The 22,853-nt window shown below is 37.9% G+C and overlaps 1 protein-coding gene across 4 annotated transcripts; it reads right to left on the reverse strand.

The window, feature by feature from the left end:
- Positions 1-2,108: 2,108 nt before the first annotated feature.
- LOC148021622 (peroxisome biogenesis protein 2-like) lies at positions 2,109-19,133 on the reverse strand. Of its 4 annotated transcripts, XM_087697084.1 has the most exons (8): positions 18,936-19,131; positions 18,239-18,352; positions 17,951-18,113; positions 17,701-17,825; positions 15,710-15,810; positions 15,494-15,611; positions 9,386-9,460; positions 7,985-9,299 (listed from the first exon to the last, which is right to left on the reverse strand). In XM_087697084.1, the coding sequence occupies exons 1-8, from the start codon at positions 18,993-18,995 to the stop codon at positions 9,273-9,275; spliced, it is 783 nt and encodes a 260-aa protein (XP_087553210.1). In that variant the 5' UTR covers positions 18,996-19,131; the 3' UTR covers positions 7,985-9,272. The 4 variants fall into 4 exon arrangements, with proteins under 4 accessions (XP_087553209.1, XP_087553210.1, XP_087553211.1 ...); XM_087697083.1 differs by lacking the exons at positions 7,985-9,299; positions 9,386-9,460 and adding an exon at positions 2,109-7,956 and having other exon boundaries at positions 18,936-19,133; XM_087697085.1 differs by lacking the exon at positions 9,386-9,460 and having other exon boundaries at positions 18,936-19,128.
- Between the last annotated feature and the right edge of the window lie 3,720 nt (positions 19,134-22,853).

Here is a 22,853-nt window from a genome sequence, read left to right on the forward strand (position 1 = left end):
AGAGAATGGATGTAGAACCTTTGAATAAAATATGTAGATCAGCTAACAATATGCACATCCATACACATTCTACTGTTGCTATGAAGGCTGCCATGTACTTAGCCTCACAAGACGAGGTAGCCACTATAGGTTGTTGCTCATTCATGAACAAATATGCATGGACAATATGACATATATGTAGCTCAAGAATTATTATAGTATATGTAACAAAGTCTTTGCTACAATAACACTTGTTGCATATAGTAGCAACCAACAACAACCTCTAAAGCTATGAAATTTGTAATCTGCAACTTATGCCAAACTACTTGCAACTTGAAACTACTTGTTTCTAACAGTACATTACTAGTTTTACTGATGCTTGATAACCTGTATACAATGTCTCTATAGTGGACATTATAATCCCTAACTCGTTTTCAGTTTATAAATAACCTGCACAAAATTGCAAAAATTATTTTAAAAAAAAGATGAAACAGTATATGTAGCATTTACAGGTCAAAAACGAATCTTGAAATAACCTCAAAAAAATGGAGTAGAGTGAGCCCTTGTAGACTATGCTCAAGAATTTGTCGACCTCTTTGTGCATGTCGAATCTTGTCCAAAATAAAGATCGTAAAGATTTATGTTGGTAGTGATGGCTAGGGACTCCCTCTCACTCTGATACCAATTATTGGAGCTACAAGGAGAATGGACATTGCATGGGGGGAGAGAGAGAGAGAGAGAGAGAGGATGTTATGTTTATGGTGCCTCCAATGTCTCTTGTGAGCAATACCTTATTGTCTTATCATAATAAAGAATGAGCGTGTACAAATATAGTTATAGTAAGTAAGATGGGCCACCGACCATATTGGCCTTTACACCAACATTAATTAAATATGTTATTTATATATGTCATAGCATAAATGGTTTAAACAACAACAATCACTAAGTGAGTAGGTGTAAATCAAGTGGATGGAGGGTCCAACAACCCTATCCCAGGGGCAAGTACACACAATAAGTCAATCACCTTTCCAATCAAATAAATATTAAGAAGAGCTATTACAATGAGACTATATTCCAGTAGGATAGAACCCGAACCAACACTACTTTGGGAGGCCAAATAAGACAAGAGAAAAAGAACATGCTAAAGAAAAGTAGTCCAATGTGAGAGAGAAACCATTAAATTGGTATAAATTGAACCAATTACAGATAACAATGTGAACGTGGATAAAACTATTAAGGCTTAATACATTAAGTTATAATAGTAATACAGAGACCTAATCCAAACAAGGAAATGCACTATTAACTATTGTATGCATCTCTCAGAGACTGTCCATTGCAGTTCACATGAAGTATCTATCTAAATACTTCTTAGATATTGTCCTTGCAACCAATTAATATTACCAAAGGCATGCTTGTTATAAGTTTCCTATGGATGTCATTATTGGATATTTGGTTGAGTGACTCAATTAGCCAACTTCCTAAACTTTTGAAACATCTTAAGGATTTTATGATTTGAGGTTTAATCTTCTACAACTAATAGAATAACAATAGCATTGTCTTGAGGTATGAGACCTCTGAGAATGTCTATGGGTAGTAATCGATTAGACACACCTTTCACATATCTCTTCGAGCAAAAGCATAGAGGGATTTACATGATTGCAATGCAAATGTTAAAATGAAACAAAGCTTAATCTTAAGATAAAGGGCAAACTATAGAGGCTTGAAGACCAAAAAGATGGATATATGGCTCTAATGCCATGAATAGATCATGATTATATTAAAAGTGCACAAGCTCAAGGTGCATGAGACCAAAGGCCAAGAGGATGAGGCATAAGAGACCTCATGCAGAGAAGATAGAGAGAGTGGAGCACTTACAAGGATAGCAAGAGGGTGAGAGCTTAAGTACACAACTTTACACAAAAGAAAATTCGCACTTATCCCCTCATCAAGGTGTCTCCTAAATAGGCAAATGGATACCTCTTGCATGCCTTCAAGAATTAATGCAAATAGAAGCATAAATTTGTATAGACTGCTCGTTAAGAAGCTCCAATGGCTTTCTACCATGCACCTCTTCCTCTAGAGCTTGCCCTACCTCTAATGTTATCATGGCCTCCTCAAACTTGCGTAGGTATTACATGGCTTATGGAATACTTCTTTCTTACATTGTACTAGGGCACCACATTTTTCAACAACCAAAGGGTGTACACCATTTCTCAACAAACATGTGCACATTATTTGTGCACATGCTTTGGGAAAACGATATTTTTCATTTAAAATTACAAGACAAATATTCTAACAAGCATTTGTAGCCAATTGCCTATCATGCAAGCCAAATGCTATTTTATTGTTCAACTTTCACCTCACACTTACGTCTACAATGACGAAGTCATCAAAGATTAAAGTAGATTATGAGATCAAGCTATGTAGTCATCTATTACACAATTGGTTCCTTGTCCTAAGGAAACGTTTGTTTGACAATTCTATTCATAGAAAAGCTATATTCCCAAAATAGCTCTTAACAATCTATCCTCAAATTCAAGGATAAAGTCCAACTCTTATTCACACTTCAACTTTCTTGCCCTACTATAGCACTTAACAATCTATCCTCAAATTGAAGGATTAAATCCAACTCTTATTCACACTTAAGATATGTTGCCCTACCATATTTATTAATTTGACTATGATGGTGTCATTCTTGGAGGCTTCTCTTCGTTATGCAGCCATTTAGATTCACATATAGTTGTTTATAATCCACAATCAACTCTCTTTAATTCATTGTAATTTTAATTTTGATTGGATGCAATTCGCTCTTAGAAAGAGGAAGACCCATAACTACCCCATATTATTTTCCATGGTGACATTCACACTTTGACAAATTTGACATCTTTTTCGTATGATATTAGTAAACATAATTACCAAATATTATGTCCCATGATGATGTTTCACTCCGATATATTTTAAGAGAAACAAAGATCGGAACGTCTCATCCACATGATGCTACCGAAGTCTAAGACAAAGAGTTTGGATTTGGATTCTAGGAACAATGATCCAACCAGAGGCATACATGTGTGGCTCCATGAGTGGATGTGCATGGGGTCAAATATAGATATGATTTGAGGAGGTTAAGATCACATATGGTTACGTTTGACTTGTTGCTTCTTGTACAAACACCATTCCACCACTAAATAGTTTGGAACTTGGATGAGCCAAAAGCTGAAGAGAAAACGGCCTTGGACTATTAAAGCTGCTGTTGTTCATGGCCTACTCTTGAGTGAGTGTTTTTTCATGTGCGTCACTTTTTGGTTACACTTGATACAACAGAACGTTCGACTTCCTGCACACCTCGTCCTTAAACAATAATAGCAGTAAAGATCTCCACAAGGCAGAGCCGCATATGGGATTGTTATGGACTTTGTCTCACAAATAGGGCAAGCATCCCTTGCAACTGACTGTTCGGTTGCTGCTCTGTTGGGAAACGGCCAACCGAGGAACCTCATCACGTTACTTCTACTCAAGTGTGGCAAAAGTATCAGCAAAAGCTCCTGCAACAACATCAGCATCAGTCGTACTGGAATGTGCAATGCCCATGCATGACAAAGTGTTTACAGCTTAAATTGCCTGAAAGCTTACGCATAAGACTGAATCAACAGCTAGATGTTGGTCATAAGGAACGCGAGTACTTATGCTGTTTGCACCTCAGAAACTTGCTGTGATATAACCTACTGAACTTGTTGCACTCGGCAGCTTTTAGAGAAAGCCCAAGCATTGTCACAACAGGGGTAACCGGAACCTTTAGAACTTGGACTGCCTTTCTACATGGAGCCAGATCAACATCGACTAGCATCTCTAATCCACGCAATGCGCTTCTTTCTAGTAATATACAGTTGTGGCATGTTATACAGCTCATATACGGTGCATGAATAAACTTTCCAGGTCTGCATTCCATGCAATGAATTGGGCCTACCAAGCATACAGTATCCCATACAAAAATGTCTCATCAATTGTTGTTTGAATAATTGGCTGTTTACCCATGTTCTCAAATGAGCCGAGATACAAGTTGTGGCCAGTGTGAACAGTGACGAGCAGAAAACATTGATTCTTTGATAAACCTGTGAGCCGTGAGGGCTGGTGTATTGGAAATCCTCAAACACCAGCCCATAATAAGAATAAAGTACAGCACCAAAGCATTCAAGGATCATCAATCACCAAAGGATAATAAGTTCAAGGAACTTGCGGAAAGCCTCAAACTTCTCACATGGTAAAGCCTCGGTGAAAATGTTTACAACATTTTTGTGCATATTAGGAACATACATCAAGGTAATCTCTCCTACATAAGATCTCTCTGTGACATAATGGTAATGAATCTCAACATTGTGTTTCGTGCGAGTAGGAAACACTTTCGTGCGAGCAGGAAACAAAGGTTTTCATGCTACTGCAATAGCACTTTGATTGTTTGAGAGAATGGATGTAGAACCTTTGAATAAAATATGTAGATCAGCTAACAATATGCACATCCATACACATTCTACTGTTGCTATGAAGGCTGCCATGTACTTAGCCTCACAAGACGAGGTAGCCACTATAGGTTGTTGCTCATTCATGAACAAATATGCATGGACAATATGACATATATGTAGCTCAAGAATTATTATAGTATATGTAACAAAGTCTTTGCTACAATAACACTTGTTGCATATAGTAGCAACCAACAACAACCTCTAAAGCTATGAAATTTGTAATCTGCAACTTATGCCAAACTACTTGCAACTTGAAACTACTTGTTTCTAACAGTACATTACTAGTTTTACTGATGCTTGATAACCTGTATACAATGTCTCTATAGTGGACATTATAATCCCTAACTCGTTTTCAGTTTATAAATAACCTGCACAAAATTGCAAAAATTATTTTTAAAAAAAGATGAAACAGTATATGTAGCATTTACAGGTCAAAAACGAATCTTGAAATAACCTCAAAAAAATGGAGTAGAGTGAGCCCTTGTAGACTATGCTCAAGAATTTGTCGACCTCTTTGTGCATGTCGAATCTTGTCCAAAATAAAGATCGTAAAGATTTATGTTGGTAGTGATGGCTAGGGACTCCCTCTCACTCTGATACCAATTATTGGAGCTACAAGGAGAATGGACATTGCATGGGGGGAGAGAGAGAGAGAGAGAGAGAGGATGTTATGTTTATGGTGCCTCCAATGTCTCTTGTGAGCAATACCTTATTGTCTTATCATAATAAAGAATGAGCGTGTACAAATATAGTTATAGTAAGTAAGATGGGCCACCGACCATATTGGCCTTTACACCAACATTAATTAAATATGTTATTTATATATGTCATAGCATAAATGGTTTAAACAACAACAATCACTAAGTGAGTAGGTGTAAATCAAGTGGATGGAGGGTCCAACAACCCTATCCCAGGGGCAAGTACACACAATAAGTCAATCACCTTTCCAATCAAATAAATATTAAGAAGAGCTATTACAATGAGACTATATTCCAGTAGGATAGAACCCGAACCAACACTACTTTGGGAGGCCAAATAAGACAAGAGAAAAAGAACATGCTAAAGAAAAGTAGTCCAATGTGAGAGAGAAACCATTAAATTGGTATAAATTGAACCAATTACAGATAACAATGTGAACGTGGATAAAACTATTAAGGCTTAATACATTAAGTTATAATAGTAATACAGAGACCTAATCCAAACAAGGAAATGCACTATTAACTATTGTATGCATCTCTCAGAGACTGTCCATTGCAGTTCACATGAAGTATCTATCTAAATACTTCTTAGATATTGTCCTTGCAACCAATTAATATTACCAAAGGCATGCTTGTTATAAGTTTCCTATGGATGTCATTATTGGATATTTGGTTGAGTGACTCAATTAGCCAACTTCCTAAACTTTTGAAACATCTTAAGGATTTTATGATTTGAGGTTTAATCTTCTACAACTAATAGAATAACAATAGCATTGTCTTGAGGTATGAGACCTCTGAGAATGTCTATGGGTAGTAATCGATTAGACACACCTTTCACATATCTCTTCGAGCAAAAGCATAGAGGGATTTACATGATTGCAATGCAAATGTTAAAATGAAACAAAGCTTAATCTTAAGATAAAGGGCAAACTATAGAGGCTTGAAGACCAAAAAGATGGATATATGGCTCTAATGCCATGAATAGATCATGATTATATTAAAAGTGCACAAGCTCAAGGTGCATGAGACCAAAGGCCAAGAGGATGAGGCATAAGAGACCTCATGCAGAGAAGATAGAGAGAGTGGAGCACTTACAAGGATAGCAAGAGGGTGAGAGCTTAAGTACACAACTTTACACAAAAGAAAATTCGCACTTATCCCCTCATCAAGGTGTCTCCTAAATAGGCAAATGGATACCTCTTGCATGCCTTCAAGAATTAATGCAAATAGAAGCATAAATTTGTATAGACTGCTCGTTAAGAAGCTCCAATGGCTTTCTACCATGCACCTCTTCCTCTAGAGCTTCCCCTACCTCTAATGTTATCATGGCCTCCTCAAACTTGCGTAGGTATTACATGGCTTATGGAATACTTCTTTCTTACATTGTACTAGGGCACCACATTTTTCAACAACCAAAGGGTGTACACCATTTCTCAACAAACATGTGCACATTATTTGTGCACATGCTTTGGGAAAACGATATTTTTCATTTAAAATTACAAGACAAATATTCTAACAAGCATTTGTAGCCAATTGCCTATCATGCAAGCCAAATGCTATTTTATTGTTCAACTTTCACCTCACACTTACGTCTACAATGACGAAGTCATCAAAGATTAAAGTAGATTATGAGATCAAGCTATGTAGTCATCTATTACACAATTGGTTCCTTGTCCTAAGGAAACGTTTGTTTGACAATTCTATTCATAGAAAAGCTATATTCCCAAAATAGCTCTTAACAATCTATCCTCAAATTCAAGGATAAAGTCCAACTCTTATTCACACTTCAACTTTCTTGCCCTACTATAGCACTTAACAATCTATCCTCAAATTGAAGGATTAAATCCAACTCTTATTCACACTTAAGATATGTTGCCCTACCATATTTATTAATTTGACTATGATGGTGTCATTCTTGGAGGCTTCTCTTCGTTATGCAGCCATTTAGATTCACATATAGTTGTTTATAATCCACAATCAACTCTCTTTAATTCATTGTAATTTTAATTTTGATTGGATGCAATTCGCTCTTAGAAAGAGGAAGACCCATAACTACCCCATATTATTTTCCATGGTGACATTCACACTTTGACAAATTTGACATCTTTTTCGTATGATATTAGTAAACATAATTACCAAATATTATGTCCCATGATGATGTTTCACTCCGATATATTTTAAGAGAAACAAAGATCGGAACGTCTCATCCACATGATGCTACCGAAGTCTAAGACAAAGAGTTTGGATTTGGATTCTAGGAACAATGATCCAACCAGAGGCATACATGTGTGGCTCCATGAGTGGACGTGCATGGGGTCAAATATAGATATGATTTGAGGAGGTTAAGATCACATATGGTTACGTTTGACTTGTTGCTTCTTGTACAAACACCATTCCACCACTAAATAGTTTGGAACTTGGATGAGCCAAAAGCTGAAGAGAAAACGGCCTTGGACTATTAAAGCTGCTGTTGTTCATGGCCTACTCTTGAGTGAGTGTTTTTTCATGTGCGTCACTTTTTGGTTACACTTGATACAACAGAACGTTCGACTTCCTGCACACCTCGTCCTTAAACAATAATAGCAGTAAAGATCTCCACAAGGCAGAGCCGCATATGGGATTGTTATGGACTTTGTCTCACAAATAGGGCAAGCATCCCTTGCAACTGACTGTTCGGTTGCTGCTCTGTTGGCAAACGGCCAACCGAGGAACCTCATCACGTTACTTCTACTCAAGTGTGGCAAAAGTATCAGCAAAAGCTCCTGCAACAACATCAGCATCAGTCGTACTGGAATGTGCAATGCCCATGCATGACAAAGTGTTTACAGCTTAAATTGCCTGAAAGCTTACGCATAAGACTGAATCAACAGCTAGATGTTGGTCATAAGGAACGCGAGTACTTATGCTGTTTGCACCTCAGAAACTTGCTGTGATATAACCTACTGAACTTGTTGCACTCGGCAGCTTTTAGAGAAAGCCCAAGCATTGTCACAACAGGGGTAACCGGAACCTTTAGAACTTGGACTGCCTTTCTACATGGAGCCAGATCAACATCGACTAGCATCTCTAATCCACGCAATGCGCTTCTTTCTAGTAATATACAGTTGTGGCATGTTATACAGCTCATATACGGTGCATGAATAAACTTTCCAGGTCTGCATTCCATGCAATGAATTGGGCCTACCAAGCATACAGTATCCCATACAAAAATGTCTCATCAATTGTTGTTTGAATAATTGGATGTTTACCCATGTTCTCAAATGAGCCGAGATACAAGTTGTGGCCAGTGTGAACAGTGACGAGCAGAAAACATTGATTCTTTGATAAACCTGTGAGCCGTGAGGGCTGGTGTATTGGAAATCCTCAAACACCAGCCCATAATAAGAATAAAGTACAGCACCAAAGCATTCAAGGATCATCAATCACCAAAGGATAATAAGTTCAAGGAACTTGCGGAAAGCCTCAGACTTCTCACATGGTAAAGCCTCGGTGAAAATGTTTACAACATTTTTGTGCATATTAGGAACATACATCAAGGTAATCTCTCCTACATAAGATCTCTCTGTGACATAATGGTAATGAATCTCAACATTGTGTTTCGTGCGAGTAGGAAACACTTTCGTGCGAGCAGGAAACAAAGGTTTTCATGCTACTGCAATAGCACTTTGATTGTTTGAGAGAATGGATGTAGAACCTTTGAATAAAATATGTAGATCAGCTAACAATATGCACATCCATACACATTCTACTGTTGCTATGAAGGCTGCCATGTACTTAGCCTCACAAGACGAGGTAGCCACTATAGGTTGTTGCTCATTCATGAACAAATATGCATGGACAATATGACATATATGTAGCTCAAGAATTATTATAGTATATGTAACAAAGTCTTTGCTACAATAACACTTGTTGCATATAGTAGCAACCAACAACAACCTCTAAAGCTATGAAATTTGTAATCTGCAACTTATGCCAAACTACTTGCAACTTGAAACTACTTGTTTCTAACAGTACATTACTAGTTTTACTGATGCTTGATAACCTGTATACAATGTCTCTATAGTGGACATTATAATCCCTAACTCGTTTTCAGTTTATAAATAACCTGCACAAAATTGCAAAAATTATTTTAAAAAAAAGATGAAACAGTATATGTAGCATTTACAGGTCAAAAACGAATCTTGAAATAACCTCAAAAAAATGGAGTAGAGTGAGCCCTTGTAGACTATGCTCAAGAATTTGTCGACCTCTTTGTGCATGTCGAATCTTGTCCAAAATAAAGATCGTAAAGATTTATGTTGGTAGTGATGGCTAGGGACTCCCTCTCACTCTGATACCAATTATTGGAGCTACAAGGAGAATGGACATTGCATGGGGGGAGAGAGAGAGAGAGAGAGAGAGGATGTTATGTTTATGGTGCCTCCAATGTCTCTTGTGAGCAATACCTTATTGTCTTATCATAATAAAGAATGAGCGTGTACAAATATAGTTATAGTAAGTAAGATGGGCCACCGACCATATTGGCCTTTACACCAACATTAATTAAATATGTTATTTATATATGTCATAGCATAAATGGTTTAAACAACAACAATCACTAAGTGAGTAGGTGTAAATCAAGTGGATGGAGGGTCCAACAACCCTATCCCAGGGGCAAGTACACACAATAAGTCAATCACCTTTCCAATCAAATAAATATTAAGAAGAGCTATTACAATGAGACTATATTCCAGTAGGATAGAACCCGAACCAACACTACTTTGGGAGGCCAAATAAGACAAGAGAAAAAGAACATGCTAAAGAAAAGTAGTCCAATGTGAGAGAGAAACCATTAAATTGGTATAAATTGAACCAATTACAGATAACAATGTGAACGTGGATAAAACTATTAAGGCTTAATACATTAAGTTATAATAGTAATACAGAGACCTAATCCAAACAAGGAAATGCACTATTAACTATTGTATGCATCTCTCAGAGACTGTCCATTGCAGTTCACATGAAGTATCTATCTAAATACTTCTTAGATATTGTCCTTGCAACCAATTAATATTACCAAAGGCATGCTTGTTATAAGTTTCCTATGGATGTCATTATTGGATATTTGGTTGAGTGACTCAATTAGCCAACTTCCTAAACTTTTGAAACATCTTAAGGATTTTATGATTTGAGGTTTAATCTTCTACAACTAATAGAATAACAATAGCATTGTCTTGAGGTATGAGACCTCTGAGAATGTCTATGGGTAGTAATCGATTAGACACACCTTTCACATATCTCTTCGAGCAAAAGCATAGAGGGATTTACATGATTGCAATGCAAATGTTAAAATGAAACAAAGCTTAATCTTAAGATAAAGGGCAAACTATAGAGGCTTGAAGACCAAAAAGATGGATATATGGCTCTAATGCCATGAATAGATCATGATTATATTAAAAGTGCACAAGCTCAAGGTGCATGAGACCAAAGGCCAAGAGGATGAGGCATAAGAGACCTCATGCAGAGAAGATAGAGAGAGTGGAGCACTTACAAGGATAGCAAGAGGGTGAGAGCTTAAGTACACAACTTTACACAAAAGAAAATTCGCACTTATCCCCTCATCAAGGTGTCTCCTAAATAGGCAAATGGATACCTCTTGCATGCCTTCAAGAATTAATGCAAATAGAAGCATAAATTTGTATAGACTGCTCGTTAAGAAGCTCCAATGGCTTTCTACCATGCACCTCTTCCTCTAGAGCTTCCCCTACCTCTAATGTTATCATGGCCTCCTCAAACTTGCGTAGGTATTACATGGCTTATGGAATACTTCTTTCTTACATTGTACTAGGGCACCACATTTTTCAACAACCAAAGGGTGTACACCATTTCTCAACAAACATGTGCACATTATTTGTGCACATGCTTTGGGAAAACGATATTTTTCATTTAAAATTACAAGACAAATATTCTAACAAGCATTTGTAGCCAATTGCCTATCATGCAAGCCAAATGCTATTTTATTGTTCAACTTTCACCTCACACTTACGTCTACAATGACGAAGTCATCAAAGATTAAAGTAGATTATGAGATCAAGCTATGTAGTCATCTATTACACAATTGGTTCCTTGTCCTAAGGAAACGTTTGTTTGACAATTCTATTCATAGAAAAGCTATATTCCCAAAATAGCTCTTAACAATCTATCCTCAAATTCAAGGATAAAGTCCAACTCTTATTCACACTTCAACTTTCTTGCCCTACTATAGCACTTAACAATCTATCCTCAAATTGAAGGATTAAATCCAACTCTTATTCACACTTAAGATATGTTGCCCTACCATATTTATTAATTTGACTATGATGGTGTCGTTCTTGGAGGCTTCTCTTCGTTATGCAGCCATTTAGATTCACATATAGTTGTTTATAATCCACAATCAACTCTCTTTAATTCATTGTAATTTTAATTTTGATTGGATGCAATTCGCTCTTAGAAAGAGGAAGACCCATAACTACCCCATATTATTTTCCATGGTGACATTCACACTTTGACAAATTTGACATCTTTTTCGTATGATATTAGTAAACATAATTACCAAATATTATGTCCCATGATGATGTTTCACTCCGATATATTTTAAGAGAAACAAAGATCGGAACGTCTCATCCACATGATGCTACCGAAGTCTAAGACAAAGAGTTTGGATTTGGATTCTAGGAACAATGATCCAACCAGAGGCATACATGTGTGGCTCCATGAGTGGACGTGCATGGGGTCAAATATAGATATGATTTGAGGAGGTTAAGATCACATATGGTTACGTTTGACTTGTTGCTTCTTGTACAAACACCATTCCACCACTAAATAGTTTGGAACTTGGATGAGCCAAAAGCTGAAGAGAAAACGGCCTTGGACTATTAAAGCTGCTGTTGTTCATGGCCTACTCTTGAGTGAGTGTTTTTTCATGTGCGTCACTTTTTGGTTACACTTGATACAACAGAACGTTCGACTTCCTGCACACCTCGTCCTTAAACAATAATAGCAGTAAAGATCTCCACAAGGCAGAGCCGCATATGGGATTGTTATGGACTTTGTCTCACAAATAGGGCAAGCATCCCTTGCAACTGACTGTTCGGTTGCTGCTCTGTTGGGAAACGGCCAACCGAGGAACCTCATCACGTTACTTCTACTCAAGTGTGGCAAAAGTATCAGCAAAAGCTCCTGCAACAACATCAGCATCAGTCGTACTGGAATGTGCAATGCCCATGCATGACAAAGTGTTTACAGCTTAAATTGCCTGAAAGCTTACGCATAAGACTGAATCAACAGCTAGATGTTGGTCATAAGGAACGCGAGTACTTATGCTGTTTGCACCTCAGAAACTTGCTGTGATATAACCTACTGAACTTGTTGCACTCGGCAGCTTTTAGAGAAAGCCCAAGCATTGTCACAACAGGGGTAACCGGAACCTTTAGAACTTGGACTGCCTTTCTACATGGAGCCAGATCAACATCGACTAGCATCTCTAATCCACGCAATGCGCTTCTTTCTAGTAATATACAGTTGTGGCATGTTATACAGCTCATATACGGTGCATGAATAAACTTTCCAGGTCTGCATTCCATGCAATGAATTGGGCCTACCAAGCATACAGTATCCCATACAAAAATGTCTCATCAATTGTTGTTTGAATAATTGGCTGTTTACCCATGTTCTCAAATGAGCCGAGATACAAGTTGTGGCCAGTGTGAACAGTGACGAGCAGAAAACATTGATTCTTTGATAAACCTGTGAGCCGTGAGGGCTGGTGTATTGGAAATCCTCAAGCACGAGCCCATAATAAGAATAAAGTACAGCACCAAAGCATTCAAGGATCATCAATCACCAAAGGATAATAAGTTCAAGGAACTTGCGGAAAGCCTCAGACTTCTCACATGGTAAAGCCTCGGTGAAAATGTTTACAACATTTTTGTGCATGTTAGGAACATACATCAAGGTAATCTCTCCTACATAAGATCTCTCTGTGACATAATGGTAATGAATCTCAACATTGTGTTTCGTGCGAGTAGGAAACACTTTCGTGCGAGCAGGAAACAAAGGTTTTCATGCTACTGCAATAGCACTTTGATTGTTTGAGAGAATGGATGTAGAACCTTTGAATAAAATATGTAGATCAGCTAACAATATGCACATCCATACACATTCTACTGTTGCTATGAAGGCTGCCATGTACTTAGCCTCACAAGACGAGGTAGCCACTATAGGTTGTTTCTTACTAAGCCATGAAATGCACAAATGGCCCAAAAAGAAACAATACCCAAGTCTAGTATACTGCAAAGTATTTGAGTCTCGGGGCCACCAATTTGAATCGTTGTAAGCCTATAGCTACAAGTCTCCCCCCTAGGAAATATCAAGGCATGTGTTTGAGTATCTTGCAAGTAACGGAAGATTTGCTTAATAGCTCGCCAATGAATTATACGTCGGATGTGCATAAACTTGCTCATTCAAGGTACTGCAAACTCTGTGTCAAGGCGTGCGTTACAAAGATAAATAAGGCATCCAACAGCCTCCCAACAGCCTAGCTATAAGTTGCAACAACAATCATCTCACTACCTCATGCACATAGAAAGCTTCAGCCATGACTCCATCAGAGTACTCATAGGTTTACAATCCTACAGATTAAACCTATGTAATAGCCTTTCCACATACTGTGACTGTGACATGAGGATACCATACTGGTTTTGGGTGAACTGAATCCCCAAATAGTAATGTAAAAGGCCCATATCTGACATAGCAAAAGTCCTCCCCTTCATTCATCATGTATAAAGTAGGAGCAATTGGACTGTTCTTGAACCCTTTCTATTCGAAGAAGCATCTATCTTCAAATACCATACAGAAAGAGCTTGTTTCAAGCCATACAAAGCCTTGTTTAACTTGCAAACTGACCACTCTTTGCAGTTAACCACAAACCCTGAAGGTTGTGGTACATAGACATCCTCATGAAGGTTATTGTCTTAATGTCCAACTGATGTACTTTCATGATAGGCAGCCATAGCAGTAACACATCTAATTGCACTCATGCAGGATGCAAGAGCAGAAGTCTCCTCAAAATCTATGCCCTTTTTCTGAGCATAGCCTTTGGCAACCAAGCATGCCTTGTACCCATCAATTGAACCACCTGCCTTGCATTTGAGTTTTCAAACCCATTTCATGCCAATAGCCTTTTTACCAGGTGGCAACTCAACAAGATCCCAAGGGTCATTAGTAACAATGGAGTCCAACTCCTCTTCCATGGCATGCAACCAATGTGTATCCTGTTGTGCCTCATCAAATGAAGTAGGCTCATTCTCATCCAAAAGTGAGCTCATGAATGCATGATCATCAAGGAGAGCGTCTACTTCCAAATTTTCCACAAAATGTGCCCCCCTACATCCTAAGCAGCCTGCTTAGCAGCCTTTCTAGTACGTTGAGACAAAGAAGCATCAATCTTACTCTATCCAACAAAAGTACATTTAAGTGCTTTATCATCTAGCTTCACACTGTCATCTTGCTAGCAGCTTGCCAACATCAATCAGAGCCAGCAACAGCTCAGGGTCACGCAAGATAGTGTATCCATGTAAAATCAACACATTGAGAAGCAATGTGCAGTGTATGCAACATTTAGCACATGCAGGTCAACTAGTCCACACAGCATATCCACTGACATTTTGTAGTCAGCCAATGCTTGACTTGACTGCCAGAATAAGCAATACAACTGCCAAGGATCGTCAATGCCTACTAAGCAAGCAGCCCAATGTCAAAGCCAATGACACAAGAAACATAAGCAAAACAAAGAGCCACTCATCACACAAGCCTTACTCACAGCCTTACAACGCAACCTGCCAAGCATATAAGACCAATGGAAACAAAGGGATGAGAACATGATCTCAACAAAGTGCAACAATACAAGATACAATGAAATGAGGAAAGGAATCCAACTACCAATGATCGATTAAGATACAACCAGCCCATGACCAAATTACCCTGCAGAATGTGTTCAAGTCTCTCCTCTTTCTCACTGTCATACAATAGCAGCCATACAACAGTGCGATTTGTGCTCATATATAAGCACACACTACCGTGAAGGGTGCACTGAAAACCATAGAATAATGTGCAAATGCAAGTGTAAGTTTTTTCACCTCGCCAGTGAAACGTACTACTCCTAAGATGTATATGATAAAGAAGTGACAAAAGTCAAATGAATCCAAGAATCTTTGCATCTTACTTCAGAGTATAAACCATCCATGGCTGCTGAAAACAAGGAAAAAAAGATAGCAAATATACCGCGAATTCCTTCCAAAGCAATTGTCGATTCATCAACTCTGAGCTAACAGTTCGCACTGCACTTGGTTTTTGATAGACAAGTCTTGCACTTAACAGTCGATCAACAAGTGTCAAATATCTAAGTGCATGGAATAAAGCAATAATATGAGTATACATTCTGCACAAGGGCAACAAGCCAACAGAAAAAAGAGAAAGGGGGGGGAGCCAAAAACTTACCGGCCTGTTCGGAGAAAAACAAGATGGTTTGCAAGACATGCAAAGATACAAAACGTTTCAGCTTTTTGCAACAGTCCTTGTGCTTTGCAGGCCCATGAGTTCTGTACTAGAAGCAAATTAATGTTCAAATTCACAAAATGCAATTCTGAATACAAAAAAGGTTTAACTAGTATTATCCAACACAAACAGGAAGAAATGTATCCTCTTTCAAAGCCATATTGTGATTAAGATCAATATGGTGCTTTGTTACGTATTCAGACAAAGGAGTTGATTCCAAAGTCAATATTATGGATTATGAAATGACTGACTTGGCTCAACACGGTATTATTACTGTGCAAGAGGATCTTGATGCCACGGCTGTGGTTTGATGTTTCGTTCCTATTTCTTTTATATACACCTCATGCTTGCACCCATAAAGTGTGTTTCTTACAAGGTAAAAGGCCTCAGCTGTAACATAGAGAAGTGGAGGCTGATTTCGACTTATGTACATTAAATGCAACCTGATTTTTTTTTGTATGCAAGAGCACAACCCACATACATACTTTGGCTAGACAGCATGTTTTTTGCAAGCTATGACAGCTTCCATGGGGGAAACGGAAATCTCTCTGGAGTGGCAATGCTTGTTAGACAAAACATGAATTACAACCGGTACTAGCTTACAATGGCCCACGAGGTTGATGGCTGCTTGTTCGGTGTATGTTGCAAGATGAGATACATGAATCTGAAGCCGTCTAAGCTTCTCCAACATTGGGGTATCGTGCAAAGATGTGGAAGTCATTCAAACAATATCCATGGTGTCATATTAAAGCTCTCTTGTGTGGAGACTTTAATAACTTCTCGAACCCAGATTATAATACTTCTCATCACTCTCGTATGGTCAGTACAGAATTCTAGCAATGGAGTGATATGATTTCTTTGTTGCATAACTGGTCTATGGCAGATTTTGATACCTAGGTTGCATGGATAGACATATCATCACAATGCTTTCACTATTTACAAGGCTACATTGGATAGATGGTATATGTTAATTAATGCTCAACAATATGACTCCTTTACTTACAAAATATGGGTGGATTATTCGCTTTAGTTTTTGGATCATGCATTGTTATGGTTGGGAATGTATTTTCATACGCCTATGGAGGATCACCTTCTTAAGACATCAGAGCTTGTTGCATGTCAATAGTAACTTCCTTGAGCATCGACCTTTCCAAGAAATGGTAAAGTAGATTATTCATCGTATCAGGAGAAATTAATGTGGAATATGCATGTTGGCTTCCAAAAACGCTTAAGCCGATTATTGCCATAATCATTGTGCATCATATCAAAGGTATATTGCATCAACGATTGCATCCCACACATTATGGCTTTGTTCCTAGAAGGATTAATGACAGCATGGTCAATACTCTTCTTGGGATTGAATATGCTAAATATACTCAACAGGGTGTAGTGATAATGCAAATCAATGTAGCCAAAGTCTTTCAAGGTATTGTTGATTGGGATTTCATCTCTCAAACTATGCAGTACATGGGTTTCACTCCAAAATTTATTCAAGTTATCTACTGATTGTACTCCGTTTCTATTGCTCAATGCATAATTGAAAAAGATTCATCTCAATCATGGATTTTGTGTAAATCTGTGAGACAAGGTTTCCCTTTAACTACTCTAATATACCACTACTACTGGCTCACTTAGTCTGCTTTTCTTACTTCAATGGCTTGTTATTGAAGCAATATAATTGAAGTTAGAGCTACTTTTGTGAATCATTTTTACCTGCTTGTGCATTTTTTTAAATCTCATGATTACAAGCTGCCAGCATGACAAACCAAAATCAGGAAGTACTCATTGTAACTTTAAGTTCTTAGAGAAAAGAGGCTGATATTGACAAAAGATTGACATGGAAATTGTATCGTGCTTTGCAGAATGTAAAAAAGTTGACAACCTTTAGATTCAATAAACATAATTCAACTTTCTAAGGCAAAGTGAAAATTGACCTGATCAGCTTGTGATTCAGCTATAATCTGCAGACGAGCCATTCCATATGGTATACAAACCATGCTGACAAGAAATCCAAACTTCTGCAACCATGTTAAACCAGGTCCTTCGAGCCCTGTTCTGACTAAAAAACATGTACTATGTTGGGGTTAATATTTATTAGTTTATAAACTTGTTGGATGGTGATTTTTATGATGCAATGCGTCTTAACAGATGTCTATAACTGGGAACAAGGTTTAGAAGACAAACCTTTGTGTGAATCAGAGAGCAGCTGAAACGCCCTTTCGTTTCTATATCTCAGATTCATGAGAGCATTCGCAGGAGTTGGCTTGTCTGCCCATATGGTAAATCTCCATACACAGAAATGAAGAAATGCAGCCAATTCAGGTTCGTAGCGAGAATGAATGTGTGGCTGCACGTAAAAGTGCATCCCACATGAGTGAATGAACAAACAATGTCTGGCTGCATGTAGAAAAGCACTTGACATGATTCAAGCAGCAATGTCTATCTGTAGCATAACGGTGTGACTACACTCACCTTCAAACTAAACACCTGCTTGAGCTGCTCCCTGAGCATAGACATGCCCTCTTTATCCATTTTAGCAGCATCAAACTGAGTCGCTCTAGACACTTGCACCAAATGAGCCGAACCCTGCACACATGAAAGAGTCAATGAGCTTATGCAACTAAGAAGAAACAAAGCAGCACCACACACGACTTTGCAGCGTGAGCATACATGAGTGAAGACATGTATGAATGGAGCATGCATGTGTGCGTGTGCATGCATGCGCCCACGGTCCACATGCATACAAGTTCATGGTCAGAGCCTTGTATGCAGGTAGCATGTGTATGTGCGTCCATGTTCATGGTCTGAGCATAGATCTTGTCCTTAGTTCCAATAGCCTGGAACTGCAAAAACAGACATCATGCCATTGAATGTTGACCTTCTGGAAAAAGCAGCACCGGGCTGATGTTAGGACAATGAGGACCCATCACACACACACAGAGTTGCTAATCGAGGTGAGAACTCCGACAGCACAGACAACAAATGCAACTTGTTCAAGATGCCCTGAAGTCATCCTGGGAAGAAATTACAAGTGCATCAACCCCGATACACTGAGAACGACAGTGAACCCTCCAGTGCATGGGTATCCAACCTACCAGTTTGCAGGTGATCGACCGTGGAAGTTTGTATTGGAAAGAATGCTAAAATGCACCTGGAAGGGAAATTCTACCTGGGGCTCTGGAGTCTGATTAGCTCCATGACCTCGACCAGCTGCTGCCCCGGCATCCATGAGGCGAGGAGGCCACGCCCGGCTACAGGAGCGGTTTCAGCGCAGGCACTGCCGACAGATAGTCCATGCCCCGGCGGGGGAGACGTGGATGATGAAAAGGATGGCAATGGCGTAGGCATGAAGATGGAGGTTGCCAGCCGCGGCACTTCATCCGTCTCGTACGGCCAGCACTTTTCTTGTCCATGACTCCTTCCGGCGCACACCTTTTTTTGAACGAGAGAACCTTTCGTAATAAGAAGGAGGTCCAGTAGGCTAGTGCTTCTTTCCTTCCTTCCTTATGCACTAGAATCGTATTTAGGCTCTTTACACACCAAATGACAAAGACCATATAACATTATCATTTGGATTGATTGCAAATGTAACTAAATTGACATGTGTAGTCATGTGGTCGGTGTTGAATGGTTTAGAGAAGATGAACATAAAAAATTTGTTTTGGAACTGCGAATCTTTTATGAAAACTACTTAACTTCAAGTTAAGCTGTGTTATTCTATTCGTGAATATTGAAAAGATAGCAATTGTTTTGAAGGCTATTGATTATTTGATTGCAGCTTGAATGATGATGAATATACTTGAAAATGAAATTTTCTAAGCTATGGATCATGTACAAAGTGAAGGAATTGTACTTATTTATTTAAACTCAAGAAGCATGGAATAGATCATGTACAATATATTGCTATGCTAAATCAAGTTTCTTCTCTTCAAAAAGTGATTTTTCTATATCTTGTTGGGTGTCCATATAAGTTATCATAGCTTGGAGTAGTTGCGTTCTTTTTTAGAACTATGTATGGCTCGAAGCTCCTAGCCTTATCTATGCTATCACTTGTTGCCTCGATTGACCTCAAAATTTTCTTTGAATGGTTGGTAGATTTGAATATTTTTTCATTTTTTGACAAGTTTTCTTTTATATTGTTGGAGTCTTTTTTCAATATTCATTATGTGGCTTACATAGATATTTCCATTTTATTTGCATCTGATGTTGTAGATGAACTGCTTTGTCTTGTTTCTTTGCATTATCACTTTTGAATTGACTGGTAGGTGTTGCTTGGAGTTTGTGCTGGATGATGTAGATGTGTTTGAGCTTAGTAGCATTCATAGTGGCTGAGGCTAGTGCTTTGGCACCTCTGGAACTTTGATTTCTTGTTGGTTTACTAGATTCTGCTCTTTTGCAAGGAATGTTACTCTTGTTAGAGATGGGTTTTTGTTGTGTTAAATATATTGTAAGCTTTAAAGAAGTTATGTTTTGAGTACTTGCATGAGAGGTATATGATAGCACTGAATGGATTGCTTTATGTGCTATGGATCAAGTTGTAGACCTCTCTATTGAGTAAGTATGTGACCTTTTCGATGGTCATGGCAGGCTTTTCACTATTGCGAGTGCAGTCATTCTTTGCCATATATTTTTGTAGTATTATGTCAGCTTTTCTTTAGTTGCTTCTACTAAGGTTTCGAGCGAGATGTTGAATCTATAATGTTATAGGATCTCGATCATGTACATGGAGATATTGTTTATTTTTATGTCTAGTAAAACTTAGGCGGCACCTGTTCATAGTGGATTATTGTGTGTATCTTTGTATTGGAGTTCAAATCTCTCAAGTATGTGTTTTACAAGTCATGTATATGAGATGCATTTGTGTTAATGGGGTTAGATTCTAAAGAATATATATATATATATATATATATATATATATATATATATTGGTGAAGGTGTTAGCAAGGTTTATATCGTTTGTGATTCTGCTCTATTTTCCAAGTAGGTTCTTATTGAGTATTCGTTTGGATGTGTCCATTAAGTTTTAGAGATCACTATAGTTTATGAAGCCATCTATTTATATCAATGGTCTTTGGCCAACAATGTTTGTCATTCTCATTTAGTTTGTTGTTAGATATCTGCATTGTTGTGTGTCAATAAGAGGAAGCTCAATTTGTTATTGGGTATTCTTGTGGTCTTGAATGTATAACTTAAATATCTACATGCATAGTTTGGTATGGTTAGATGAAGTTATATTTTGGTTTTTTAATAGATTCTACGTAATATTGTTTTGTATGTACCTCATCTAGAGTCATATTTGCGTTTGTGAATGTTAAATACCTATTAAAAAATTTGTTGGAAGAAGTGTAGGTGATGTTTTGGGAAATTGTCATGTTGTAGTTGTCCTATGTTGAATTCTACCAAAATGTGTTATTTGTATGTGTGAGTCATAGAATTATGTATGGTATTGGTGCAAAGGAAAATGGATCTAAAAATCCTACTATATGTAAATTTCTCCTTTCAGCTACACAAGAGAGCATCACATAGACTAGAGGCACTCCATAGGTGTAGAAGTGATTTTTGGGAGACTATAGCTCCTTGAGATTTGTGACCAATGATTGAGTGCAGAAGTATCAATGAGAAGGTCGATTTGTGGTACCACTTGATGTTTAATGCCTTGCATTGGTGCTTGCTATGCCGAAGTATTAGTTATTGGTTGGTGGATTGGATTGTATCTTGGATTTTAGAGACCATGTTACTGTTTGTTCTATCAATATGATCGATTTTACATATGGCACCTTTTGCAGCACCTATAGTAAGATAAATATTATTTGTTATCATTGATCTCTTCTATCTCATGAAAGTTCTTATCTTGTAACTAGCTCTACAATGTTGATTCTTCAGTGGCGTTTGTTTGAAGATTGATAGTAAGGATCTCTTCGGATGTATAGTATTTGTGTAGAAGTTGTTTATTGTACATATAGGCACCTTCCTTATGTGTGCATATGATTGTTGTTCTCTTTTTATGAAGTGTAGGACATCCTTCTTTTCAATGATGCACTCATCTAGGTGTTGTCATATCTCTTTCTAGGTTGGATATGGTGATGCCTAATCACTTACAAGAATTGTAGGAATGACACGTCATGAGCATGCCACTAAAGTGTGGAGAGTGTGGTGTTGTGCATATATCCAATATAGTGACAAGGTCATATGACATTGTTAGCCAAACTTAGTCCAATGGTTGTAGATCGATGGCAATTGTGTAAGGTCATCGAACAACATCATAAGCTTTTGATTAAATAGATTGAATAGAGAGCTTTGCCAAGCACTAGCTATCTAGCATACTATTATGTCAAATGTTGTGCATGCACCAAATTCTTAAATTGGTAGTGGACCATGGTGGAGAGGTTGGATAGTCTAGCTACGGCTACTCTTGTACTCACTATTAGCAAAACACTTTTATTCTTGGCAATAAGATTGTACTTGTATTAACATATGAGGAAGCTTTGTTTACTACTTGGTATTCCACTAATTATATGTAGGCCAAATGTTATATTTGAGTTGGTTGTAGACCATTTATTGTTCTTGTTAAAGTACCACCAAATATTGTTTTAAACTGTTTTGTTAGCTGCAACATCTTGGTTCATGTTGATGCAACACTATTCCAATGCTCAGCTGATGTTGGAGTTGTCATGAATGTTACTAGGCTGTCTTTAATGAATTGGATTTCTTGGATGATCATATTCATTAGTTGTTGGTGGGTCCAATCTTATGCGAGTAAATTCCTTTGTGTATACTCGATAACATGCATTTCATGGTCTGACTTGTTCACAACAAGATCACGAAGTTGGCACTCTGTGTAGTATCATTGTATTGTATTTTCATCACTTATCAACTCATTCTCAAATATGGATGTTATCGCTGCAATAATATGCTGAACAAAAACCCTTCAATTTGGTGGCTCAAATGAAATATCGGTGGATCATACTAGTCTTTTGTGATGTTGACTATAGTTTTTATGGTGCTTGTAGAATATCAAGTTGTCTAAGTATGATGGCCAAGTGCAATATAGATCAATAGGGTATAGTTTTTATGGTGCTTGTAGAAT

Source organism: Lygodium microphyllum, chromosome 17 (assembly GCF_053477565.2).
Source record: "Lygodium microphyllum isolate KBCC chromosome 17, Lygodium_microphyllum_v1.1.10, whole genome shotgun sequence".
Classification (NCBI taxonomy): domain Eukaryota; kingdom Viridiplantae; phylum Streptophyta; class Polypodiopsida; order Schizaeales; family Lygodiaceae; genus Lygodium; species Lygodium microphyllum.

What these genes read in the sequence shown, in the direction of transcription:
- LOC148021622 (XM_087697083.1), bottom strand. Translation starts at nt 18,995, where the DNA reads ATGGATGCCGGGGCAGCAGCTGGTCGAGGTCATGGAGCTAATCAGACT. An exon ending in GCTCTCTGATTCACACAAAG is followed by an intron (nt 17,826 to 17,950) that starts GTTTGTCTTCTA and finishes CATGTTTTTTAG; the next exon opens with TCAGAACAGGGCTCGAAGGA. An exon ending in GTTTTTCTCCGAACAGGCCG is followed by an intron (nt 15,612 to 15,709) that starts GTAAGTTTTTGG and finishes CCATGCACTTAG; the next exon opens with ATATTTGACACTTGTTGATC.